This window comes from Aedes albopictus, chromosome 3 (genome assembly GCF_035046485.1).
Source record: "Aedes albopictus strain Foshan chromosome 3, AalbF5, whole genome shotgun sequence".
NCBI lineage: Eukaryota > Metazoa > Arthropoda > Insecta > Diptera > Culicidae > Aedes > Aedes albopictus.
In genome coordinates this window covers 333,509,855-333,536,923 of record NC_085138.1, presented here as the reverse complement: position 1 = coordinate 333,536,923, position 27,069 = coordinate 333,509,855, and the positions used below count along the sequence as shown (strand labels likewise).

The 27,069-nt window shown below is 39.0% G+C and overlaps 1 protein-coding gene across 1 annotated transcript; it reads left to right on the top strand.

Annotated features, from left to right (window-relative positions):
* Window positions 1–24,143: 24,143 nt before the first annotated feature.
* Window positions 24,144–25,597, top strand: LOC109621914 (uncharacterized). The gene is made up of 4 exons (XM_029865686.2): window positions 24,144–24,270; window positions 24,333–25,014; window positions 25,073–25,274; window positions 25,335–25,597. Exons 1-4 carry the CDS (start codon window positions 24,144–24,146, stop codon window positions 25,563–25,565), a joined length of 1,242 nt encoding a protein of 413 aa, XP_029721546.2. The 3' UTR covers window positions 25,566–25,597.
* Window positions 25,598–27,069: the final 1,472 nt, after the last annotated feature.

The following is a 27,069-nucleotide window of genomic DNA, read 5'->3' as shown; positions in this document are numbered from 1 at the left end:
GCTGCCTCCTTATGCAAGTGAGCAAAGCCAGAAAAAAAACAAGTACGGCTTGACTCGATGCTTTGTTTGTCAGATTTGTGCGTCTAAAGTTTGTATGAAAAACTTCAACGGGATTTCTTGATGTTCACCTTAATCCTTACATGTAAAACAACGCTGCCATGCTATCAGTTTTCAGTCAATAACTTTTTCCACATGCCTTAGATCGCTTTCAGGCGCAACCTGTGGCGATTTATCTATGAAAAAGTATTGCAGTAAATTGTCTTAAGTCATGGTCCTCATAAGTTCCTACCTTATACTTCCACGCGGGTCAAGCGATGACGACGGCCGCTAACTAAGAGTTGTGTGCTTATGTGGTGTGCAGCCTGACCACTGTGCCTTCTGACTACAACTAGATTGAGGAGGTACGTCCCGAGCGTCTGTTCACACAGGAGGTGCGGCTTAAACAGCGTCTGTTCTGACATCCAGTGGCTTCACCGGAAACTATAGCTAGGGTAGCAGCTCCACCACGGTGGATAGGGGACCTTATGCCAACAACTTACTGATCCCGAAACCCAAAATCCGTTACAGAAACCGAAAATGAAAGACTACCGCTGTGGAGCGGACCTGGTGTGATGGTTAGAACACTTGACTATCACGCCGAGCACCTGGGATCGAATCCCACTAATCTAATCTAATCTAATCTAATCAAACACATACGCAGCCAGTACAAGAAAGCATCCTGGAAAATAATCGAGTTAGATTATGCCCGATTATTTTTCTTGTCAGTATTGATGCTTGCAGCATATCAGAGATATGACACAAGCGTCAAAGCGGCCAGGCCTACTGCGTAGCGTTTACCGCAAAGATGATCCGTTGAAATGTTTCGAATTCATTGCATTTTTGTTCAACTTCGAATCACTTCATGAATCTACAGGGGAGGAAGGATGCATGGACATACCGTACCAAACGCTCCGATGTATAATAAATATTATTGTTGTATATATATAATAATGAGAATAAAAAGGTTAAACAAGTATCATGAAACATTCTCACCAAATTTGAATAATGCATCGTTGGATCAGCTTAGGGGGGTGGATTTCTCTGCTTCAGTGATGTCCAGTTGCTTGAGGATTGGTTTCATTTGTGTGTGTGGTTTCATTTCGGGTCGAAAAATTCACCACTTTTGATCCAAATAGCACTTTGGAGCAGTCTGCATTGGTTCCCGAAATTCTCTTGGTGGAAACCATGTTTTCACAATTAACACAAAATTAACCCACATTTTACAAAAAATACAGCTGGTAGTCCAGCACTTCATACTACAAATTATGCGGAGCATTCCAAGCGAAGCTTTTGGCATAGTACGAAACGCCTCAACAACAGAATACCACTACAACCCGGCACTTAGGTGTTTAAGATTACGGAACTTGCAGTTTCGCGTGCGGCGGACATATGGGCACTCAAATTTCGAACAATTTCCCGAAGGAACCGTATACAGCACTCCACATTTTTTTACTTTGCCCTTTCCTTTTCTTTCTTCATAGCATAGCATAGGATCGAATCCCACTCCCGACAAACTTGCAAAATGTGAGTTCTTCCTTCGGAAGGGAAGTAAAGCGTGGGTCCCGAGATGAACTAGCCTAGGGCTAAAAATCTCGTGCAACGACTTTTAGCGCGAAATAACGGACTAGAACTGAAACTTCGAATGTATTAACCCTAGTTCAGCAGTGTAAGCTGGTACAACTAGCCAATTAGACATGCCGTATGAAGTGTGAGATCCTAGGTATGAGCGAAGTCCGTCGGCCAAACTTCGGAGAACACATATTGGTGTCGGGTCAAATACTTTGGCCTACGAGGTGAACACGCTCCTCGCCACCGTAGAGTTGGTTTCCTGCTCAGCGCTCATGAAGTGAAAACCTATTAATGAGAGGATAATTGTAGCCAGATTCAGACCACGACGGGTTCGAAACCTTACCATGATCCAATGTTACGCACCAACCGATGCTGCCGAATTGCAAGACAAAGAGATAAATGCTGTCGAAGACAAGATTCCGAAAGGTGATATCAAGATCCTCTCCTCATGGACGACTTCAACGCGATGTTTGGTTCCGACAACTCGGACTATGAACACGTCATGAGACGCCAGGATCTCGGAGAAATGAGCGAAAATGGTGAGCTGTTTGCAGAGTTTTGTGGCGACAATTACATAATCAGAGATGGCATGCTCCTCAGTGCGAAACGTGTGAAGAGAAAACATACACTCTACACTCAAAACTCGATGTACACCGCGCAACGAGTAACTTTCACGCAGCGACCGAAAAGACAAAAGAATTTTCACGCGGATTTGTGTACCACCGGATCAGCACATTTTTGTGTTGATCCAGTCGTACACAAATATGAGTGAAAATTCCTTTGTCTTTTTGCTCGCTGCGTGAAAGTTACTCGTGCGCTATGTTGTTAAGACTTCCAACGAGAGCGTGAGTGAACTACGCAACTTTCTTCACACACAAACCAGCCGCTCCCTCTCTGGCATCCATCAGCGGCACACTCAAAATAAGTGCTCAAAGAAATGTTAGAACAAACACGTTTTCTCAGTTTCTGCGTTGTACATTTCATGCGCACAGAAAATGTGCACACAAAAATTCGTGTTGAGAGCGCACTCAGTCGTGCACGTGCTTCCAGTGCAATACTGTGTATACCACAGGAACATGAAAGTACTTATGCTGTTTTCATTTTTTTACCTGGGTTGGAGCTGGATTGACGGAAATTGTGTAAACAAACAAACGTCAAACAAACGTCAAACAAACTTTAGTACAAGCAGTGAATCAAAATTCAGCCACCCCGCAACAATAATGACAAAGTCGCAACCTTCATTTGTTGCGTCAATCCACCCTATGAGACAAAGGTTTGTCCCAACTTGAACTGAATAGGACAAAGATCGTACACCACGAGTTTAGTAATTTTTGAGCCTTGCATTGCGATTTTCGAGAAGCAGCTTCCAGTCGGTAAACACCGCAACGCTGCTGAATACTTACCTTTAAACAGATTCGGTTTTGGGTCAATCGATTATTCACGAGTTGAAAAGTACGCAACAAATTCAGCTTCTGTTTTGTCCCCAACAAATAAAAAGTCGAGATTATGTCAATATCTGCTACCAGTTGAGATAGAGAGTAATTGCCGCGCCTCCTTTGTTGCTTGTTTTGTGTATCTTTTGTCCTACAATTCTCTTCACTGAGTACAAGCAAAACCGAAGTCGAGTTGGGGTTGAAACTGTGATCTCATCCAGTTCTAACCCAGGTTGGAACTGGATCAAAAGGAAAAATGGCATTAGAAAAAATGGTTTCTTCGGCAAAGGTTTTTGGAAATGTAAGGGCTTACAGTTGATTGACCGTTCCTTTCAAGAATTTGCTACCAGACGGCGCTAATAAGGACTGTTCAATTTATAAAACGGACAACTTTACAAGGCTATAAAAAGAAGACGCGTAGTTCAAACTTAACCACCCTTGCTTCGTTGTTCAGTACTTCATCTCCCATTATAGTAATCATTTTTAAATCGAATACAAATAGTTTTATTTTAAAGAAAATCGGCCAGGTGTTAAATGAGGTGAATTTTTCGATTGCTGAAAATTGAAAAAATATATAAAATTACTGTTCACATATGGTATATCATTTTTAATACCAGAAAAGTTTGTGCCATGCTGCAGCAGCATAAGTAATAAACATTTCGGCAAAATTTGAACTGAATTGGAAAATTAAGTGTTGAGATATTAAATTCTCAAGTGGGATTCGATTTTTTGAATAAAATTGAATTGTTAAGCAAAAAGGGTATGAACATATTAAATAATCAATGTTTTTATGCATCCAGGCGAAAGTGGGAATAATGTGGTTTTAAATACAGAAAACTGCTTCTTAATAGCATTGCTGGTTTAGTTACTGTGCGCCATTACAGACACAGTAATCAAAACAGTTTCGTTCTTTGAAGGTTCTTCCAAATAACAATGCAACCTATTGCAAATTTTGCATAACAATGATGTTGCAAATAAAAATTTTGCATCCGATTATTATAAAATAAGGTGTACAATATCATAGGACCAACTTTGTTAAAAAAATAATAAAAACAAGACTCGTTAGAGTCGAAAATCTGCATCAATGGAGCAAAAAGTATGATATTTTTTAATATGACCATCTTTATGGATTAAATTTTTGATGAAAAATGCAATTTAAATTAAATTTTTCTTCTGTGTCATTCAGAGAGCAATATTCTACTACTCTGGGCAAATTTTTAGCAAAATCGTGATGCTATTGCAACACAGGACTTAAATGAACATTTTTTAATAATTTCTATGAAAACAAAGTAACTCACTATATCAAGCTGGAGAATGGCTTGGTGCATAATTACTGACCAACTATTGAGCTTTTCCTTTAGTAGAATAGTATAAGATTCCAATACAATAAAAACTTCATGAAAATATGCATGATTGGTATGTGGAAAGTTATGTCGAATTTTGAGAAATGGGTTTTTATTGATGTTTTACGAAAACCGCTTCAGTTACACAATAAAGAACATTTTGCTTAATGTTATATTTTTCCTACTTTTGAGAATAGCTATACAAAGTTATGCAAAAAACTGATAATGATTTTATTGAAAAATAAAAAAGATATCGCACAAGCAAGTTGTCCGTTTTATAAATTGAACAGTTCTTAATAATGAAAATTGTATAGCTTTATATCTCAGGATCCTGATTACTTATAAAGATGGTTTCTTCGACAAAGTTGTTTGGTAGGTCAAGGGCTTACATGTGATGAGCTGTTTATTGTAAAATTCTGCCACGGGACGGCGCTGGTTACAAAATATTAAAAGCATACAAGTGATTGGAATTTCTCCAAAAGTATTCAACAAGGTGTAACTTCATTCCTTTCGAACATAATTTAGTTCAGTCAAATCTTTTTCAAAGACCAATGTATTAGTCATATTTAAATGTTTAAAATTTCATTTAATTTAGTTCAAATAACGATAAGATATAGTAGTCTAATGAATGGCAGTAAAATAAAAAGTATTTAACTAGGAACGCTCTAATTTCGTGTAGAATTAACCATGCCCAAATGTGTACCACTTAATGCTAACTAAGTGAGAACTACCAGTATTCACTAGCGTTTAAAATTTGAGAATTTTTGGTGCACTTTATAAAACATAACAACTCATTCAAAAATTTTAAGCTAATTATTAAAATGGGCATGCTTTCGTAAATTTGCAACTAGCGCCGCCTAGCTGCAGAAACTCGAACCAAACGGTAATTATTCTGAAAGCTCTTGATCTACCGAACAATATTGCCGAAGACACCATCTTTCTATAAAATCAGGATGCTGAGATATGTGAAATTTAAAATTTGTTTGCTCTCTAGCGCCGCCTAGCGGTTGAATTTTGAATTTTAAGTCTTATATTATTCTTATGTTATTCCTTGACCAGCCAAACAACTTTGCCGATGACACCAACTCTCTAAGTAATCAGGATCCTGAGATATATGAGATTGAAATTTCGTTAGTGTCACATCTGTTTGTCTGTGATCTATGTGATATCTTAGACAAGCAGATCCAACACTGACAACATTTCCATCCCTTTTACCTCAGGATCCTGATTACTTAGAGAGAGAGTTTCTTCGGCAAAATTGCTCAGCTGGTCAAGGGCTTTCAGATTATGGGCCGTATGGTTCGTGGCTTCACCGCTAAGTGGCGATAGAGAGCAAATTTTCAGATCCATACATATTTAAATAAATAGCAAAAAAAATCATAAGCTGCAACTTTTAATATAGTGCATTAACAATTCTGAAATTTTGACCGCTACTTCCTCAACTAGTTAGCCACAAAAGATAGAAATTTGGCTGATGACCATTTTTGGTATAGAATCATGCCCTGAGTTTGAAATCGCGAAAGAAAAAAAAAACAGAAGAGCGAAAATTTGTTCGACTTTCCATACAACATTGACGATTTGAAATCGATTTTTGTTCTATTTTTAAGCAACGTCGCTCACTTCATTCATCTCATTCTCCGTAACCAATGCTCCGATAGAGCTGACTTTTTATTGAAACTCGGCTACATATGATATATCAAATAAACGTTGAGAAAGAATTTTTAAATTATTTTTTTCTTAATGAAAAAAAAACATTTCTTCATATATGTATTTTTGGAAATTTTGCTTATATTTAAGGAGGTTGTCCCTTAAATTAGTCAATATCTTGAATTTAATCAATCTGACGCAAAACCTGAATTCAGAAGATCGAAAGGAATTATATTCAGCTTTTAATTTATTGAAAAAGATTTAAAATTAGTTGAAGAAAACGCAAGACATTTGAATTTTAGTAAATTCCATGTTTAAAAAGAAATGTAAATCTCGATACTGAACTAAAACTCAAAAACTGTTCTACTTAAAAATTTTTGAAGCTCACGACTTTCGTTTGATTTTGTAAATTAGTCTTACTAGTTGACTTGACCAAAAAAAGTTCAAAGAAAAAAAATTACGGCTTGTTAAACTTATTTTTAAATACTTCAATCATTTACAAGTTACTGCAAATTTGTAACTACGATGCCTAGTGGCGAAATTTCGCATCAAATGATAAACAAACTATAATCGTTGTTTGGTGAAATTTCGAATCAAACTATCAATCAACTGTAAGTCCTTGACCAGCTTAAGAATATTACCAAGCACACCAACACTGTAAGTAATCAGGATTCTGAGATATATGGGATGAATGTTTTATCTGTGTTTCGTCTGGTTGTCTCTGATATCACAGGATTTGATACCCCTTAGCGGGTTTCGGACCTACTGGCATGTTTTTGGTTCATCAAATGCTCAAACAGCACTGACCCCTTTGAATCAGCGATGCCAGATGATTTTCTGTATCACTCGCTCAAAAATCTGTATCCCATACAAAATTTGGGTGGAAAATCTGTATCGTATACAGATGTAAAATCTGTACACCAAAACCTCCATTTAGGTAATGGGTCGGGACTGCCTAAATAGAATTTTCACCTAAATGGATTCATTACCTAAATGGATTCAGTCTATTACCTAAATGGATTCAGTCTATTACCTAAATGGAGTACAAGGTTGAAAATAAGTTCAAGAAGGGAGTTTAACTAGGAGATTTAAAGGGGGTCATGCGGAGTTTCAGTGGACTTTCAAGGGAATCTCAGGAAAGGAGAGGCTTTAGGGGCATTTTCGGGGGTTTTGGAGGGTCTCAGGTCAGACTTGTCTTTCAAATGACTAGAAGGGCACGAAACACGAAAAATGAATGAATGATAGGTTGATTGTCGGGTTTGACGTCATCAATGATGACCAATGACAATCAAATTCCATTTAGGTAACGTTACCTTAATGGAGGGACCTAAATAGATTTTACCTAAATGGATCCTACCTAAATGGAGGTTTGAGTGTATTTCATATAAACGCCATCTGTATAGATGTTCAAAAATCTGTATAATACAGATAAATCTGTATATATGGCATCCCTGCTTTGAACACTCTGCGGATGCACTGAGTTCTATTTCTGCTACGTGCGAGCAGAAATTGCGCACTGGGATTATGACTTGCGGGCTCTCACTGCTCGCACGCAGCACTCTAGTCACCCGCACAAAAACTCTGTGTGAGAGCAATTATGTACATTTTAGTGTGTGTGTTTTTTTCTCTTTCTCTTTTGTAACGTTAATAAAACTGAGAAGTTCAGTGAAAGATGAGCGTAAATGGGCGCGGTTTCCTGGACATAGTGATTGGGAGACTACTCTTTCCCCATCGACCAGTGCACAAAGTGGAAATCGACCATATCTGCATCAGCCGGAAATGGAGACAGAACCTTCTTGTTGTGCGGAACAAACGTAGCGTCGACATTGCATCCGACTATCATCTCTTAATCGGCGAGATGCGGCTGCGCATTGCAAGGATCCAATGACTAACAGGAGGGGAAAATCGGGCGCCGGTTCAACACACGTTGGATGTAAACATGGTCAACCCTTCCAGTTTTACGGTAGCTGGGCAATCGGTGGAGAATGTTGAAAGCTTCCAATATCTTGGTAGGCAAATGGCGGCCAATGGCGGTACCAAGATCGACAAAGGTGCACGGATCAAGAAGGCGAGGGCTGCTTTTGCGAGTTTAAGAAGAAATGTATGGAAAAACAACCAGATCAGTCGACGCATCAAAATCCAAATTTTTAACTCGAACGTAAAGTCTATGCTGCTATACGCCAGTGAAACCTGGTGGGTATCAGTAGAGAACACGTAACGGCTGCAGGTCTTCATCAATAGATGCCTGCGGTATATAATTCGTGCATGATGGCTTAACAATTGGATCTCCAACGTTGAGCTCCATCGTCGATGTCATCAAAAGCCGATAGCAACAGAAATTCGGAAGCGAAAGTGGAGGTGGGTCGGCCACCGCCACACTCTACGCAGGGGCGGAAACGAAATCTGCAAGCAAGCGTTAGATTGGAACCCAGCAGGGCATCGCAGAAGAGTCAGACCCAAAGGCTCATGGCGGCGCAGCCTCAACAACGAAATCAAGCAAGTCGACAGAAATTTGACTTGGCCACAGGTCAAGGCGATGGCTGGCAATCGTCCAGGATGGAAATCTTTCAATCCGGCCCTCTGCACCACCATGGGTGCTTAGGATTGAAAGTAAGTATGTGTCGTGCGGGTAATATTTTATCTATGTTTTGTCTTAAAACTTGGCATAAATCCGTAATTTAGATGTCGATTGACCAATTAACACCTCTTATAAATTTTATTCATTTATCTTTAAGGAGTAGGGAAAAGCTTTCTGGAGAAAACTCCTTTAAAATTTGCTCTCTAAAATGCGTAAAAACCCTCTCATCTTTTCAATATTCATTACAAATATGCACCTTCCAGTGAGCACATGCTCTATTAAGGAAGAGATCAGGATATCTTTAAGTCATTTTGATTTCGAATCTTCAAGTTTGTAGATGACAAACTTGCAGGCAAAGGCTCAACTTAGGTACTATGTAGACCTCACGATTTTCAAGATCAAGGGTGTTTACCTTCAAATTTTAAATAACGAAAATATGACAAAGTCCATGCAATAATTTGCTCTAATCGTTTGCCATATTACCGTTTTATTTAAAATAGAACAGCATAGTTTGGAAGGAAAAGAAGTCAAATTGAACGTCACATCGATTACGGTTCTGAATGATACCACTATCAACCAAGTGAGCAAATTCCCTCGTTTGTTTCTCTTAAACAGCTTCCTCCGCTAAACATTCCCACGTTTTACCCACACTGCCTCCTGCACTTATCTATTTTTGCATTTTCCGCCGTTGCGTTGGTGCTGTGTAGATACCTACCGAGAAACTTCCGGTAGGTGCAACATCTTCGAGGAAGTGGTGCCCCGAGACCAGCGTTTTCTCTTCGTACGGTTACAAGATGTGAATTATGGCACTGGCGGTGTAGAAGCGCTTGCTCCAGGAACAAAAGTACGTGATCACTTGTCATTGTCACACGCGCGTGTTTTATAATATATTGGATTAGTACCAACCATTTTCCCCCCATCATGTTGCTGCTGGTTGTTGCAGGTCCCGGCGTGTTATCACACTGACTGTGTGGAGGAAAAGTTCGTCCCAGCAGAAGAAGGTGCGAAAACGCGTTACTCATACGGAGTAAAGTTTTTCTTTCCGACTTCTAACCGTGGCATCCGGACGAAGAAGCGCTTCCAGCGTTCAAGCTCGGTTGGTTGGGTGCACTTTGTCATACGCGCGATGTTGGTGCATGGGTCGTGGGTTGCCGGGGGGTGTGTCGCGTAGGAGGACCAATGGCTACGCTAACTTCCGTTGTCACATGTTCCTAGAACCGCGACAGTATCACTTCCATGCGAGGGAAAACATAAACAGGCGGATCCACGTTGGGTTTGACCATGAACTGCGGAAACTTAGCCAACTGACACTGCGTGGCAGCAGCCGTTCTGTATCAACTTTTTCGCCTGTTTTCATTGCTGGTGCTGTTGCCCGGTTAGGTAGAACCTACCAACGCTCGCTGCCGATGTCATTATCATCATGTGGGAAACTGTGAAAAATGTTGCTCAACTCCATGGGCTACGTGCTTTTTCAGTGTTATCTGTGCTATCTCATCATCATCGTGGTAGTATCGATATACAAGCGGTGAAACGGATGGCACACTCATGGCTGTTTAACACTTGCTCCGAGTTGTAGGGTTACCAAGCTAAAGAATGTAAGTTAGAATAAGGGAACCTCCGAGAAATCATCTTTCAGATGGCAGCCTATAAAGCCCTAACTCGGTAGTGTCATCGAGGATACTCCAAGTTACTCATCGAGTAACCAACTCTTGAGATAAAAAAAAAACAGAATATTTTTTCTATCAGTATGAGCGTCTATACATTACTCCACAAAATATCGCGGAAACAACTTTAAAATCTATCAAAGGTTCATACCTTAATTTTCTCCAGGGTATTCTAGAGTTTTCCACAGGAATTTGTTCAGATATTTCTCCGAAATTTCTTAAAAGGTTATTTTAGAAAATATTGCAAGGATTGCTTTAGAAATTTATCCACGAACTTCTTTAAAAATCCTTTATTGATTCCTTAAGAAATTTATCAAAGGATGCATTCAGAAAACAATTCATGGATATCTTCAGACATTACTACAAAGCGATTCCTTTGAAAATTTTCCAGAGAATTTAACCATTCAGCACGTGCCCCTTTTTGTCCTAAAACTGTACCACGCAGACGCTACGACGAGCGAGTTTTTTTTGGTGGTGTTGTACTTTTTACAACGGCGCGTGTTCTGAAGGGTTAATAAGAATTCTGCCTGGAATGCCATTTAAAATTTCTCTATGGGTTCCTTCCGGAGTTGCTCCATCGATTCCTTTAGAAAATCTTTCAAAAATCCTTCTGAAAAGTATTTTACGGATTCCTTTCGAAAGTTTTTTTTAGAACATCTGCCATAAATTTCTTCAGTAATTGCTCTAGAATTAAATTGAGAATTACCGGAGGACACTCAAAAATTTATCCAACAATTTCTCTAGAAAACCATCCATGGGTTACTTTAGAAATTCCTCCATCAATTCTTTCAAAATTCTGTACAAAAAATCTTTCAGGAAATTATTCTCGGATTCCTTTCAGAAATTCCTTTAGAAAATAAAAGATCCTTCAGAAATAGCTTCACTGATTTCTCTAGAAAATCTTTCACAGACTACTTTAGGATTTTTTTTCAAAGTTTCTTTCGAAATTCTTCATGGGGTTCTTTAAGAAATTTTCCTGTAGATTTCTCGAGAAATTCTTTATATAAGATACCTCCATAAATTTGTCCGAGGTTTCCAGACTTCCTTAGGAGTTTTATTAAATGATTTGTTCAGGAATTTTCTCAAAGTTTTCTAGGAATTCCACCCAAAGCTTTTCCGCAGAATTTCTCCAGGTATTTCTCGAGAAAGTTTTTCAAAACTTCCTGCTGGGATTTCTTCAAAAAATTCCCAGAGTTTTTGTTTTCAGACATTCCTCTCGAGATTCATTCGATAGTACTTTCTGCGATTTTTACTGAAGATTTCTTCAAAAAATCTTTCAGAGATTACTTCATAAATTTGCGCTTGGTTTTTGTCTGATATTCCAGCTTGGATTTTGTAAACAGATCTCTCTAAAATAAAAACTCTCATTTTTGAGTAACACCCATGCCGCGCAGGGACTGTGTTGGAAACACACATTTTTTTTAAAATTGCTCATACGCTCACATTTTTGCAAAATATCAATATTTTTCGGTATTTGAAGGTGGTTTATAAACCCAGTGAGGTTGCCATGTTGAAATTATTGCAAAATACATACTCATATGAGCGTACGAGCAATTTAAAAAAAATGTGTGTTTCCAACGCAGTAATTGTGCGGCATGGATGTTTACTAAATATGTGCAGGCCGAACATATTTTTGAGCGTAGCCGTTTTTGCGTGTTCTTCCATGGATTTTTACAGAAATTCATCGGTGAATTTCAAAAAAAAAATACCTACAAAGCTTCTTCCGGAAATTCGTCTAAGGGTGCCTCCAGGATTTCTATTAGAAATTTCTTCTGGGATTCCTGCAAAAATTCTTAGAAGATTTTATTTTAGAAATTGCTCATGTGGCTCCATCAGAAATATCTCCTAGGGTTCTTTCAATGATTCATGTAGGAATTATTTCAGTTATTCCTCCAGGGATTATTTTCAGAAGTTCTTTCAGAAATTACACAAAAAAATGCATGGTAGAATTTTTTGAAGAATCTTTGAAGGAAATTCTAAAGAAATCTCTGGATAATTGTCTGAAAAATCCTTCTTAAAGAGCTCAAACATAAATTCTGGAAAATTTTCTAGAGCGATTCTTGGATAAAAACTTCTGGGAAAGTACCTGAAGAAACTCATTAGGATACCTGTTTAATCCCTAGAGAAAATTATTGAGGAACTCTGAAAGTGGTTCAAGAAGAAATTTCTTGAGATGTTTTCGAGAGGAGTCCTACAGATATCCGCAGACAAATTTCTAAAGAAATCTTTAAAAAAATGTTTTCCAAAATTGCTGCAAAAATTCCCTTTAAATCCATCAATGAATTTCTGAGAGATCCCTGGAAGAATTTCAGAAGAAAACCTTGGAAGAATTGCTGGAGACATCTTTGGAGGAAATCATTGGAGAATTTCTTATGCATCTGCTTCAGGGATAATAACATAGAACTCCCTGAAGAAAAATTCCTGAAGAAAATCCTGCAGATAAGAAGACATACTGGAAAAAATAGAGAACTTCTGAATGAATTTTTGAAAAATAATGTGATTTTTTTTTTCAAAGAATTCCTGGAAGAATTGCTGAAAGAATACTTGAAGGTAGGTCTGAATGAAGCAACCTCGGAGGAACTTCCGGAGAATCCTCTGGAGGCACCTTTAGAAATTCTTGAAACTTTTATAGTGAAAATTCTAAATAAGCGTAAATAAATGCCAAAGGGAATCTCTGAGTGCATGGAATAATACTTAAGGAAACTCTGGAGAAATTGCAACAATAATTCCTTAAAGAGTTCCAAGAAAAAAATCTGCATTTCTACAGGAAACCCCTAGAGGAAGTTTCGAATTAATCTCTGAAATAATCTCCATTTTTTGTCAAAATTGTATTCCTAGAATTACATTTTTTGAAGAAATCTTTTGAGGAACTGTTTCTTGGGAAAAATTCTAGAATTCTTGCAAAAATTTTCAGAAGAATTTTTATGGTAACTTTTTACAGAAATACAGAAGCGCATGGCAGAATACATGCACGAACGTAGCAATGCTTAAAGGAATTCCCCAAATAATCGCTTAAGCTCAAGAAGAATTTCTGATCGAACCTAGGAAATCCTGCAAAAATCTTGTTTCTGTGGAAATTCCGGAAATGTTTGATAAAAACAAAAATTATAGCGGAATCCCTGGATTTAATCATGGAGGAAATTCTTGAGCAGTGCAGTAGAAGGAATAAATTCTTGAATAATTTTTGAAGTAATCTTTAGAACTATGACTGGAAGGAGGAATACATACCTGCAAAAATGCCCCTCCCGCAATAATTATTTAAAAAAATCATGAAAATGTCAGTAAATTGAAGTTATTACTATGGTGGCTCACCAGTATAGGGAACGCTGAGATTTGGAAATCTTGAGTTACCAGCTCTGATTTTACCATGACAGCACTGCCTTAGCCAAGATCAGCGTCCTTCATCTATCGCCTAATACAATTGACTTATTTCGTTAGAAGTGGTCAAGCTGGCCCATGACAGATCGGATAGGGGCTGTCCATAAACCACGTGGTCATTTTTTTGGGACTTTTCAAGCGTGGTCATTTGTCCATACAAATTTTTTTATTGGTTCATACAAAATGGTCATTAGCCGAAACATCCCCCCGCCCCCTCATGACCACGTGGTTTATGGACAGCCCCATAGACTACATAACTATGGAACATTATGAGCAAGAAAAGCATTTCCAAGACGCTTAAAGCAACGTTAAGGTTTTGAATGGACTATGTGATTCGTTGGAATCGCCCCAGAAACATCGACAAGGCTGGTTTTCAGCAATGCCAGGACTGCGAACCGTCCAAACCCCAATGTAATCAAGTTTGGACTGATGGAAGAGCTTCCCAGTTATGCCGTACACAAGTACAAGGGATGGCCAAAATGTTTGGGATAGGCATCTTTTTTTCTGTCACAAAAATAGTTCAACATGCTATAGCTTTTCATAGAGTGCATCAAACAATCTCAAATTTTGACTGTTTGTCAACCTATTATATGTGAATCATTGGTACAAATTTGGGCTCGATTGATTAATCTTTCGCAAAGTTAGAACCGTTCGGGTGAAACACTATTTTTTAGACCACTCATTTTTGAGCTGTCATATCTCAGAAACCAGTGAACCTAATTGAATGAAATTTTGAACGTACACTAACAATATACAAATGTCTCACAAACTATTAAAACATAAATACTTTTATGACGTTGAAAAAGTTATCATGGATTGACACTTTTTGGATTTTTCTCGAAAAAATATATTTTTTTTAAGTCAATGTCAATAAATTTTAGTGTTTAAGTCCAAAGATTTTCCACTTCTGTTCTCAAGTTATTTTTAATTAGATATATTGGAGCCTATTTAGATTCAAGGAAGAACACATTTAGTAATTTTTGTGTGGTATTGTAAATTTGACTTTTTTTCCTCTATATGGGTAAAAATTTCAACTCAGTATAACTTAATCCGCCGTGAGAAAATATTACATTTTATAACGTTGTATTAAGTATCAATATATTGTTGATAAACGTTAAAAAATTCATTCAATTCGGTTCACTGGTTTCCGAGATATGACAGCTCAAAAATAAGTTGTCTAAAAAATAGTGTTTTAGCCGAACGGTTCTAACTTCGCGAAAAATTATTAGATCGAGCCCAAATTCAACCAATGATGCACATATAACAGGTTGACAAACAGTCAAAATTTGAGATTTTTTGATGCACTCTATGAAAAGTTACAGCATGTTGAACTTTTTTGTGGGAGAAAAAAAGTTGCCTATTCCAAACATTTTGGCCACCCCCTGTACCTTAGTAACCCTATCCGTTCCCAGGACCATCGTAGGCTCTTCGGAAAGAATGCGAACGCGAAAGTTTATGCGCGGTAATTTGTTACATAACAGGAAAGTGGATTTCTTCCGATCTGGCTTGTTTGCAGAGACAGAAGGCAGTGTTTTTTTTCTTTCGCAGACTTTTTCCCGTATCAACTCTGCCGACCGTGGAAATGCTTTCGAGCAGCTGTTTCCTATGTTTGTGCTTCCATCGTCGTCGTCGTCGTCGTAGTCTAGCTGGAGTCCTTTGCGGTGGTGGTTTGGTCGATTGGAAACGATTCTCTTTCGCCTGAGCCTGATGCTCGGCTTCGGTATTCCCGTCGTGGTGGAAGTTGCAAATTGAACTGATTGGAAGTAGAATTAATTTGAAGAAATTTATGCACCGGGCGTACTGTGGCTATGGGATCGGTCTCTGTGGCATATTGAATTCAGGAAAAGAAAGATGAGCTTTTCGATTGGCTTATTTGGGAAATCTTCGTGACGAGATGACAAAGTCTCTCGGTGGTATATTGCTTTGATAAATCAATAAGAATAGAAAATTTGTTTGATTTGCTTAGAATTTATTCACCGTCATTTCATTAGCGTCGTCTATGCATGCTGAATTTCTTCAATAGTCATTGGAATGAGCACAAACTTAAGCTAAGTTATTGAAAGCTTCAACAACAATGATGGGAACCAATATAATTTGAATGGGTGCTCAAGATATAAAAATACTTCCGTTCTTCTTTTGTCCAGTGGAAATACTAAAAATGAAAATAAGACAAAATTCAAACTAAGGTGAGAAAAAGGCGCAAAGGCCATTGCAAACTCCTGGTATGACCAATTTCACAAATCCTAAATACACTGTGGTGCATAATCGAACATCAGATTTGTGGTGAGCCAATTCTAGTTTCCTGGAGCTCCTTCACTCTTTCATAACTGCGATCAAGTGGGATTCAGTCAATTCCACTACTTCGATCGATTCACCGTAAACCTCCAGTCTAATGTTGTCAGCGAAGCCGATGATTGCTACTCCCACCGGGAACCTCAACCTCAACACGTCGTCGTACATGACATTCCATAACACCGGACCCAGGATGCAACCTTGCGGGGCTCTTGAGGCTATGTGAATGCACTTCCGATCCATCTCTGTGTCGTTAACTAGAACTCGAATCTGGAAGTAACTTTCAAAAATCTTGTACAGGTACCCCGGTTGGGCTATTGGACCTATTCCTTAGATCCAGAGTCACTACTGCACAGTAGCGTATTTTCCTTCTCATTTGCTTTTGGTCTATGTGACCGACACGATAGCGTCTACGGTCGAGTTCTCCTTCCGGAAGCCGAACTAGTTGCTCGAGTTACCTTTTACAACCTCGGAATGCCTCAACAATCTGTTCAGGATGATTTTCTCGAGTGCGTGTCGATCAAACATATTGGTCTATGTGCCACAGGGTCTTCAGGTGGTTTCCACGCCTTTGACAGTAGTGCCAGGCTCTACCTCTTCCAATCCTCTGAGAAAACCCACCGCCTCCAGGCGTTACTGCGTAGCAGACCTGAACATCCCAGGGGCCTCTGCAATAGCTACTTTTAAGGCCAGGTTCGGAAATTCGTCCGGACCTGGGGCCTTAGCTATGACACCATTCAGCCTGTGGTCTTCACCCTGGAGCCGAGGTCGCATCGTACGCACGCGAGAGCACTGCTATCAACTCGTCCCCGCTTAAAACGAGTGTCGCTAACGGAGGAGTGCCTCTCGAAATACCTTGCCGTTGAAGTATGATGTCTTCCCCCTACGAGTGCTTGGCTTTGGCCCAGTCGCCTCTTGATCTACCCGCTGCATGCTGTTGTTGTAGTTGATACGACCATCCGTTCCGTTTCGACAAAAGATACTTTTGGTACCAACATTAGCCAGATCGACATCTAGCATGGCCGGCCAGTGCATCAGCAGGATCTGATAACGCTGCGGGTTCGCAAAACGTTTTCTCCATTCTACGACTCAGGCACTCTACCACTATTACTACCGGCCATTGCTCTGTCAGCACGGTCGTCATACAGCCCAGCATCTGACTGAACTGCTCAATCGACCACCGCGGAGCACCACAGCTACAGAAGAAGACCCCGTTTACTTTGGCGACCACGAAGCCCTCGCAGGTAGTAGACACCAACTCCTGGAGGGGGTATTTATCCGTCGTCTATATCCCTGCCATTTCCCAGACCCACCCGCGGCCCAATTGCCGTTGATGGCGGGACTCGGTATGGGTCCGCTATAATGGCGATATCTGTCCCCCACTTAGAAACTACTTGACACAGCAGTTACAAGGCTGCGCCACAATGGTGGTTCGGCTCTGCTGAGTTTATCAGCTGTGGCTCTTCTGAAGGTCGGGCACCTTGAACCTCCCGTTGCTTGCTGTTCGCGGATTTTCCGGAACAGATCCTGTTAGGAAACCTCCATTTAGGTAAAATTTATATAGGTCCTTCCATATCGGTAACGTTACCTAAATGCAATTTGATTAAGTTCAGAGCAGTTGGAGTACTCAAGATTACATATAAAGTTGATTTATGGGAAAAAAAAGCAGAATTAAGAGTTAAGGGACGTTTACGGAGTGTTTTTAACCCTCAAACACTCCGTAAATGTTGAGGAGTATTCGTGAACTTCCTGGAATTTAGGCCATCTGATCTACAAGCGTAATCAGTGAACTATAAGAGCATTATGAATGAAATTTATGCTTACACAGCCGTATGTTACTATGTGTTGTAAAGTGGTGAGTTCGTGTCAGTTTGAAGATCTCCAAGAACTTCCTTACGTATAGGTCATCGGATCTACCATCCATTCTTTAAGGATCTCCAAGAACTCCCTTGAGGTCATTGAATCTACGAGGGCTACTAGTTGTATCTAAGAGCATTATGCAGACCCATGCACAAAAATGGCGCCAAGGGAGGGGTTTTTCCTAATTTCGGCAAAAGGCGGAGAGGCGCCTAGTGTATGGAACATCGGTAATGGGGGGGGGGGATGTAAACAGGCTGGGCATTATGAACAAGGTTTATACTCACACAGCCTCAGGCATATATATTCTATCAAGTGGTGGGTTCTATGATTGTATAGCATAACTATGAACTCCCTGGAGTTAAGGCCATCTGATCTACAAGCATAATCAGTGATCCATTGGAGCATTATGAATGAAATTTATGCCTACATAGGCTCATGTTGCTATGAGTTATCCAGTGGTGAGTTTATTGTCAGTTTGAGGATCTCCAATAACTTCCTTGAGTATAGGCCATCGGATCTACCTACGTAGTTGGTCTAAGAGCTTCATGATTAAAGTTCATCCTCACACAACCTCAGGTACCTAAGATCTGTGGTGAGTGATGAGTTCGATGGTTCTCTAAGGGTCTCCAAGAGTTCCCTGAGTAAAGGTCATCGAATCTACGAGGGCTACTGGTTGTATCTAACAAGGGAGGGGATTTCAATCGGACTATTTTTGTTGCATTCTACATGTGGAAATATGAATAAATCCAATGCCTTTCGGGTGATGGGCCAGTGCAGTAGTCAGGAGGGGCTCTCAAAGGGGCAAATTAGGCAAAATATAACTTTATTGAAAATGCTCAAAAGTCATCAAAATGCAGATCTCAAAATGTATTGCGGTAGAAACGGACAGAATATGCATAAATACATGATTTCGTAATAAATTTAATTTACCATAGGAGTTCCCAGGGTGAGATGGGTGATAAACAAGGTGATACATTTTTGTTAAAAAAAACTTCAACTGGTTCTTACCCTGGCAACGCCTATGGTAAATAAAATTTGATATGGAATCATGTATTCATGCATATTCTGCCTGTTTCTACTACAATACATTTTGAAATTTGCATTTTGATGACGTTTGAGCATTTTCAATAGTGTTATATTTTACCTAATTTGCCCCTTTGAGGGCCCCTCCTGACTGCACCACTGGTCCTTCACCCGAAAGGCTTTGGATTAATTCATATTTCCTCATTTAGAATGCAACAAAAATAGTCCGGTTGACATCCCCTGGGGACACCATCGTAACCTTCACTTGTAAGAGAATCTATATATATAAAAATGAGTTTGACGTCTCTTTGAGGCAACAAAACTCAAGAACGGATGTACCGATCAGCATAACTCTTGCACGGTTCGGTTCGTATTCGAGGTGGCTGTGTTTATATGTACAAAAAGTTAGGAAAATCAACCAGAAAAGTAAGAAAATTGATAAAGTTCTGATTTATGAGCTGGAATGGAAATCAACACGATCGAAATGAAACCAATCTAGAGTGCGCTGCTATTTTGAGCTCAACAGTTGTCAAACCACAACGAGACGGCAAGACAACGTTTGCCGGGACAGCTAGTTAAGAATAAAAATTATACTCACACAGCCTCAGGCATCTGTGTTATATCAAGTGGTGGGTTCTATGATTATATGTGAAACAGTGAAGAGAATTGTCAGACAAAAGAGGCACAAAACAAGCAACAAAGAAGGTGCGACGATTACTCTTTATCCCTACTGGTAACAGATAATGACATGATCTCGAAATTTTTTGTTGCAGACAAAACGGAAGTTGAATTTGTTGCGTACTTTTCAACTCGTGAATAATCAATTATTGCTAACCCAAAGTCGAAACTGTTTGATGATAGAGCTTCACCAGAGTTGCAGTGTTTACCAACTCGAAGTTACCGTTCGAAAATCGCAATGGAAGGCTTAAAAATCTCTAAACTCGTGGTTTACGATGTTAATCCCATTATTTTCAAGTTGGGACAAACTTATGTCGCACGGTGTGTTGAAACAGGATTATTATCGCACTTTCATGAACCTAAAATATTTTTTTGTTATAAGTTAGCCTTACCTGTATGTATTAAGAATCTGGAGGTTAAAAAATCTTTCATCGGGGAAAATCAAAATAAATTCGATTTTAGTAGTTTACCACTTTTCCCATATGATATGGTATTACGCAAATCTGATGAACCTAAACTCCGCTAGAAGTTCCCTTTTCTATTTATAAATTTGAAACCATTTAAAGAGAAACGAAGGTTAAAGTCTTTACAACGAGTTAAAATTTGTTTGGCGTTCGTATCATGTGTCCAGCCCACTACAGTCTGCCGAAAGTCATAAATCATAAAAGTCTGCATTCCTTCCATTTGTCTGGCAAATAGATATTTGTAATGGAGGTAAACAAATACTTCCCATTGGTGCTTAACTATATGGGTAAGCCTGGTTTACCAGTTAATCCGAGGTGAAGAAATCAGTCCTTAGAGAATAGTTTTTGATTACTTTTTCGGCACACGCCCTTGATACTCGTACTTTAAGGTAAGCATATGTAATCACTTTTTTATTGTGAAATCAATCAATGTTTGATTGTTACAGTTTTAGAATTGATGATGATGATCCTGGGCATGTTAGCGGAATACATGTACGTAAACAGAATATCGGATTAAGTACGAGACACTGAGGATGACCTAACAGTTGAGGTCAAAATACGTATCTATCAAAGAATGCAAAATCATAGTGCAATTAAAAGGGACAATTTTCAACTCTATTCTCTTTTTTACTTAGTTTCAGATATGTTCATTGTTGTTTACGCTGAGAACAAATTTAACTAAATCTACAGATAAAATGAAAATTGAAAATGTAGAACAATATTACGAAGACATCAATGTGCTGGTAATGTCATAAAATATATTTAAAAAAAAACAACAGCAGTGATGCGTAAAAGTGAGGCAAGATTGACGCAATTTGAGGTTTCAATACAACTTATTAAGAACTTGTATTAGTTATTTTATGCTTCATTTCGGAATCATTGGATAGATTTTGATTGTTAAATAGTTATAACACATAGAATATGGTTGGAAGGTATCGAGTGTACGGGTGACTTTTTGATTCGTTTTTATCACGCTCTGCAAGGACAGGTGACATTTCTCCCCATACTGAATCTGTTGTCAAAATCACTTTGCAAAATTGAAGGGATTTTACTTGGAAAAACACTTTTTTTATGCAGTCATAACATTGAAACCCTTAAAATGCATGAAGTTTTTATCAAAACCATAAAATAAAACTAAAGATAACCCAGACGAACAAAGAAAAAAAATCACTGCAGTAGACTACCATTATTGAAATTCATCAGATTAATTGCAAATTGATATGTTTCCATTATATTTTAGGCTTATACTATAAGATGTCATTCACATTGTCATATATTAAGCATGCTTTGCATTCGGTAAATTCTTAATAAAAACTTGTGATGTTTTGAAAAAGATTCCAATACAATTTGCATAATTATCCTTGACCAAATGATTGTTTGATTTAAAAAAATGTTATGACATTCAAATAGCTAATCATGACTAGATAATATCACGTTATCCCGGTGTTTCTTCTTACCTCACCCGTTTTAACTTGGCTCGGTGTGTCTTATTTTAAACCAAATGTTGAATAAACATTTTTGAATGCACAATACAACGCCAATCTTATGTATTTTGCGTCAACTTTTTGTTATTTGAGACTCAACAGCCCACTGAACCCTAAAGGTATCATTTTAAAAGTAACAAAGAAAAAAAGTTTTTGAATATTTTAAGATTTTGTATGGACAAAAGTCCTCAATAGATCAGAGGCAGAACTTTAACAAATGAGTCATGCACGCTCAGTATAGTCGACTAATACTTTTTGGCAAATATCCATGTGGATGTGGTTTGACATGCAAAGTATGTGCAACAAATACCCGCCATTTCAGGCAAATTACCACATGAAAAGTATGTGCTGCAAATGGTATGAGTCACAGGTGTATGGCGCTTCCTCAAATGCATGAGTAGCACTAATGGGAAGTATTAGTTTACCTCCATTATAAATATACATGTGCCAGACTATAGAAGAAATGTAGACTTATATGATTTATGACTTTTGGCAGACTGTAGTGGGTTGGACACATGATACGAACGCCAAACAAATTTTAAATCGTTGTTAAGACTTTAACATTCGTTTCTCTCTAAATGGTTTCAAATTTATAAATAGAAAGGGGACTTTTTCTAGCAGAGTTTAGGTTCATCAGATTTGCGGAATACCATTATCATATGGGAAAAGTGGTAAACTACTAAAATCGAATTTATTTTAATTTTCCCCGATGAAAGATTTTTTAATCTCCAGATTCTTAATATATACAGGTAAGGCTAACTTATAACGAAAAAATATTTTAGGTTCATGAAAGTGCGATAATAATCCTGTTTCAACACACCGTGTGTCGCATGGGTTTGTTTGTCGCAACAAATACAGGTTGCGACATTGTCATTATTGTTGCGCGATGGTTGAATTTTGATTCACTGATGTGAAACCTCCTGAAACGCATTGAAACGCCCTTAAACGCTTAGGAACGCCTCTGAAACTCTCATGAAACCTTCGCGAAATTCACCTGCGAGCCTCATAAGCCCCCTCAAATTCACCAGAAACTTACTAATATGCCCTGAAGCGCATTGAAACGCTTTGAAACGCCTCTGAAACCCTCATGAAACCTCCGTGAAATTCACCTGCGAGCATCTGAAGCAGAGTTTCCCATTGCTCATGTGTACATAAAAATGTGAGAGTGAGCCTCCCACCAAATTATCTCTCAGCTCTTCAAAATCGCAGTGTGCTGCGATGCAATTCCTCCAGGAATTTCTCATGGAATTCCTCCAGGATTTTCTCCTGGAAGTCTTCCAGGAATTTTTCCTGGAATTCCTACAAGAATTTCTCCTTGATTTTTTCCTGGAATTCCTACAGGAATAATTCCTGGAATTTCAGAAGTAATTCCTCTTTGAATTCCTGCAGGTATTTATCCTGGAGTTCCTTTAGGAATTTTTCCTGGAATTCATCTAGGAATTTCTCCTTGAATTCCTCCAGGAATTTTCCTCCTGGATTTTCTCCAGGAATTCCTCCTGGAATTCCTCCGGGAATTCCTTATGGAATTCCTTCGGGAATTCCTCATGGAATTCCTCCGGGAATTCCTCCTGGAAGTCCTCCGGGCATTCCTCCTGGAATTCCTCGCGGAATTTGTCCTGGAATTTCTCGTGAAATTCCCTGGAAATCCTCCTGGAATTCCTTTAGAAATACCTCCCTGAATTCCTCCAGGAATTCTCCCTGGTATTACTCCAGGAATTCCTTCAGGAAATTCCTCCTGGAATTCCTCCTGGAATTCCTACGGGAATTCCTCCTGGAATTCCTACGGGAATTCCTCCTGGAGTCCCTCTTGGAATTCCCCGGAGAATTCCTCTTGGAATTTACCCGGGAATTTCTCCTTCTTTAATTCTTGCAGGAATTTATTCTGGAATTCCTTCAGGAATTTTTCCTGGAATTCCTCTAGGAATTTCTCCTTGAATTCCTCTTGGAACTCCCCCAGGAAATGTTCCAGGAATTCCATCAGGAATTATTTCTTGATTTTCTCCATGATTTCCTACTAGCATTCTTCCATTAATTCTTCATTGAATACCTCCAGGAATTTCTCCTTGAATTCCTCCAGGAACTTTCCTTCTGGAATTTCTCCGAGAATTCCTACTGGAATACCTCCGGGAATTTGTCTTGGTTTTCCTTTTAGGATTTTTTCCTGGAATCCCTCCCTTTTTTTCCTAAATATCTACCCATGTACAAAATTGGGATCTACCCTATTGTTATGTGCGTCTTCGCCGTATTCCATCCTATTGATTATGGGCATTTTAAACCTGAGGATCACGAGATAAGCGAGAATATATGTTTGGGGTCCAATGGATCCCCTGGTCCCAAAACGGACCTTTATTTAACGTATCCTTTTAAGGGTTGAATAGAATTGTGCTTGTATGATGTGGTCAATCAAAATAGTACAGTGCATTCAACGATCCATTCTCGCAAGTGGTAATTGAATTTACGTTAAAAAAAAACACCTTGAGAACAGCACTTGGTCTTTCTCACGTATTATTTCACTATAAGTATGAAATTAAAAACCTATGCTCCCTACTTTAATCATCTTGGAAGCTATTTTTTACAACTAGTAATTATCAGCACCCTTCTTGGTAAACAAAGAAGCCCCTCCTCCGGTAGGATACCACACCGGAACTCAATCATCACACGTGTCAGTTCGATTTGAAAGTGCCGCGCAAAATGTTTGCTTTTCTCCGAGTGGTTCGTGGAAGCCTTAGATACCGGTGGATAACCAACATGATTCACCGTTGGATACAAAGAGCCAGCAATTGTTTCTGGTTGTTGGACTCGTTGTTGCTTCTAGCAGGTTGATATCTTACTTAGTCAATGTATTCTTGTGAAAATTTCTCGTTTTTAATTCTTCCGCAGGAATACGAAGTGAACTGACATCTCATTGGGCCATAGAACGCCCAATTCGTTATTTCGTTAACTGCTTATTCGGCTGTCAGGCCATCGCCGCTGGTCTTCGTTTATTTCACGCTCTGGTTCACGACCAAGAGAACTCGTTTCTCATTGTTTGTGGCTTTCTTGTTGTAATATCGTTGAGTTTTACCTTCATGAAAGTATTTGCTCTGAATTGCATCAGAAAACCGATAGATACTTTGCGAAGCTTTATAATAAGCGTCCGGATCAGCTCTGGCGATATCCACTTTGATGAAGTTCAGCAGAACAATTTCTATAGATCTGCTCGTGGTATGATGCTAGTCGTCTATGTCCTGATTATCCTCGATACGGTACTATTATCGATCCCAAATCACAGCGCAGAAGGAATTATAGGAGTACCACCTCAGTTCTCTTGGATTGGAGGACCCGTTGCGTCCATCGTAAGCTTCTTACTGGTTTCTCTTTTGGCTGTGGGATTCTTTCCCAAATATCTTAGTAACGTGACGTGTGTTGGAATACTGCTCATGGGGATGCATGCAAAGCTGAAAATTGTGGCTTATCGTTACGACCGATTGCTGAACGAACCAGTCTTGAACTGTGGTCAATATTTCACGCGAATTGACAGGGAGATCCGTGGAATTTTTGTACAGCAGTTGGAATACTGGAAGTATTTTTGTAAATCTTGAGAATTGACATATTAATTAAACAAATGTTTCTCGTTACAGACACCTTCGCATTCTGAAGAACGTTGTCGGGAAAACATTTTTCTTTGTCCATTATTATGCGATTTTCAGCATTGGAACAAGCGGTTATGCAATTCAAAAAGTAGGGATTAATACCTTATCGATTGTTTCACTTGCAAGCACACTTATTTTTCTACTGGAGTACTATTTGTGGTGCCATTGGATCGATTCCTTACAGGACGTGGTAGGACGATGAGCTTACGTCTGTGCACGTTTAGTTTAACGTGTCTATTATCGTTAATAGGCTGACAACATTGGACGAACCATTAGTGAGTTATGTATCAGGATGCCGTACAGCCGTGAATACCATGCGCAATATACTGGATTAAGGGTATCTCTGATGATAACATGGATCAACACCCAACATGCGTTTACAATGGACTGTCTGGGATTGTTTAAAATATCAACTTTTGCTTTTACCGATTTGGTGGACACTGCCTACACGATGTTGATGTTTTTGATTAATGTATGTTGAGCGCATTGAATATTGAATATAACGAACAGCCATCACAATGGATTTAGCTGTTAGTTTCAGTATTATATGATGCACATTGCTACAATTTGTTAAATACATTATCGTATATATATAATGAATAAAAATACTTATCTCACTACTTGTTGTGGTATCTGGCATCAAAATCGGAATTGTTGTGTATTTAAATTGCATAGAATGTAAATATCAAAATTGACGGTAATTTAGAACTGAACAATATGGCGTCAAAGTCTCTTATTGAAAGTGTACCAGTTAATAGAAATCAACATCCTTTTTCGTTATCTTGTGCTGGGTACAATGTAGCTCACTCATTTTAAAACGTTGCGTGTTCTGGCATTAAAGCAACTGCATCTTAAAACTACACCAATTTTGAAATTTGGCACATAAAAAGCATTGGCCATAAATAATCGCCTCAAATATATTGGATTACCAAACGCATCTGCTCCACCTGATTGCTGTCGGGCTGGCATGCTATTCAAATGAGCGCCTAAGATAATGCGCATGAATGATGATCGCCCGAAAAAAAAAAATACCCAAATATCAAACTACACACAACCTCAAACAACGTTCCTTGCATGACCGACTCAGCTTGCATTTCACGAAAAAATAAACTTCAAGCACCCATGAATCTTAAATGTATCGAAATTCGAGCGCTGACTGCTGCTGCTGCTGCGAAAAAAAAATCCAACTACATTTAACGAATGCATCGAAAATCGCACCTGCCCTTAAATGCTTCGTTGTGATTTGACCAGAATAATTTTATTTGATCCCCCTCTTTAGCCCTTTCGTTCGCTTGGACCGTTTCCAAATCCCAATCCGTACCTGGTCCAAGCTGAATTTCCATTTTTTTTTTCGCTTGTTCAGTCCTACCTCATTTTTCGGCCAATTCACGCACGGTGCTTGCAAAGCTCTCGTTGGCATCGTCGTCGTCGTTGTCGCTAGCCTTAGGGTTAAAACCAATCTGCTACAGAAATAACAATACACTTCATTAATCCTTTCGGCCATATGGACACACGCAGCAGCAAAACGGAGGCAGAAAAATTGAAACCTAATGTAGTGGGAGATTGGGGTAAAATACAGTTACACTACAACCTTGACGTATTGAACAACCTTGGTTGCTTAGTATATAGCATCTACATTTGCACAATGTTTGGATGAAGTTGTAATGATGACTATATCCAACCAATTTCCATTGCAGATTTCGCAGCGATCTACAATAACATAGGTATACCAACTTATCTGCAAAATGATGAGTCGACAAGGAGTATCAAATCAACATATGTAGCTCTAATCCACACAAGTTTCTACCTCATGCTTCCACGGGCCAAGTGATGATAAAACCGTCAGCTAAGAGTTATGTGCTTAGCTGGTAGTGCAGCCTGGGCACTGTTGTCCTTCTGACTTCAGCTAGATTGAGGAGGTACGTCTCGAGCGTTGTTTCACCACGGAGGTGCGGCTCAAACAGCGTCAGTTTTGGCATCCAGCC

What these genes read in the sequence shown, in the direction of transcription:
- LOC109621914 (XM_029865686.2), top strand. Translation starts at nt 24,144, where the DNA reads ATGTTTGCTTTTCTCCGAGTGGTTCGTGGAAGCCTTAGATACCGGTGG. An exon ending in CAGCAGTTGGAATACTGGAA is followed by an intron (nt 25,015 to 25,072) that starts GTATTTTTGTAA and finishes TTCTCGTTACAG; the next exon opens with ACACCTTCGCATTCTGAAGA. An exon ending in TCGATTCCTTACAGGACGTG is followed by an intron (nt 25,275 to 25,334) that starts GTAGGACGATGA and finishes TATCGTTAATAG; the next exon opens with GCTGACAACATTGGACGAAC.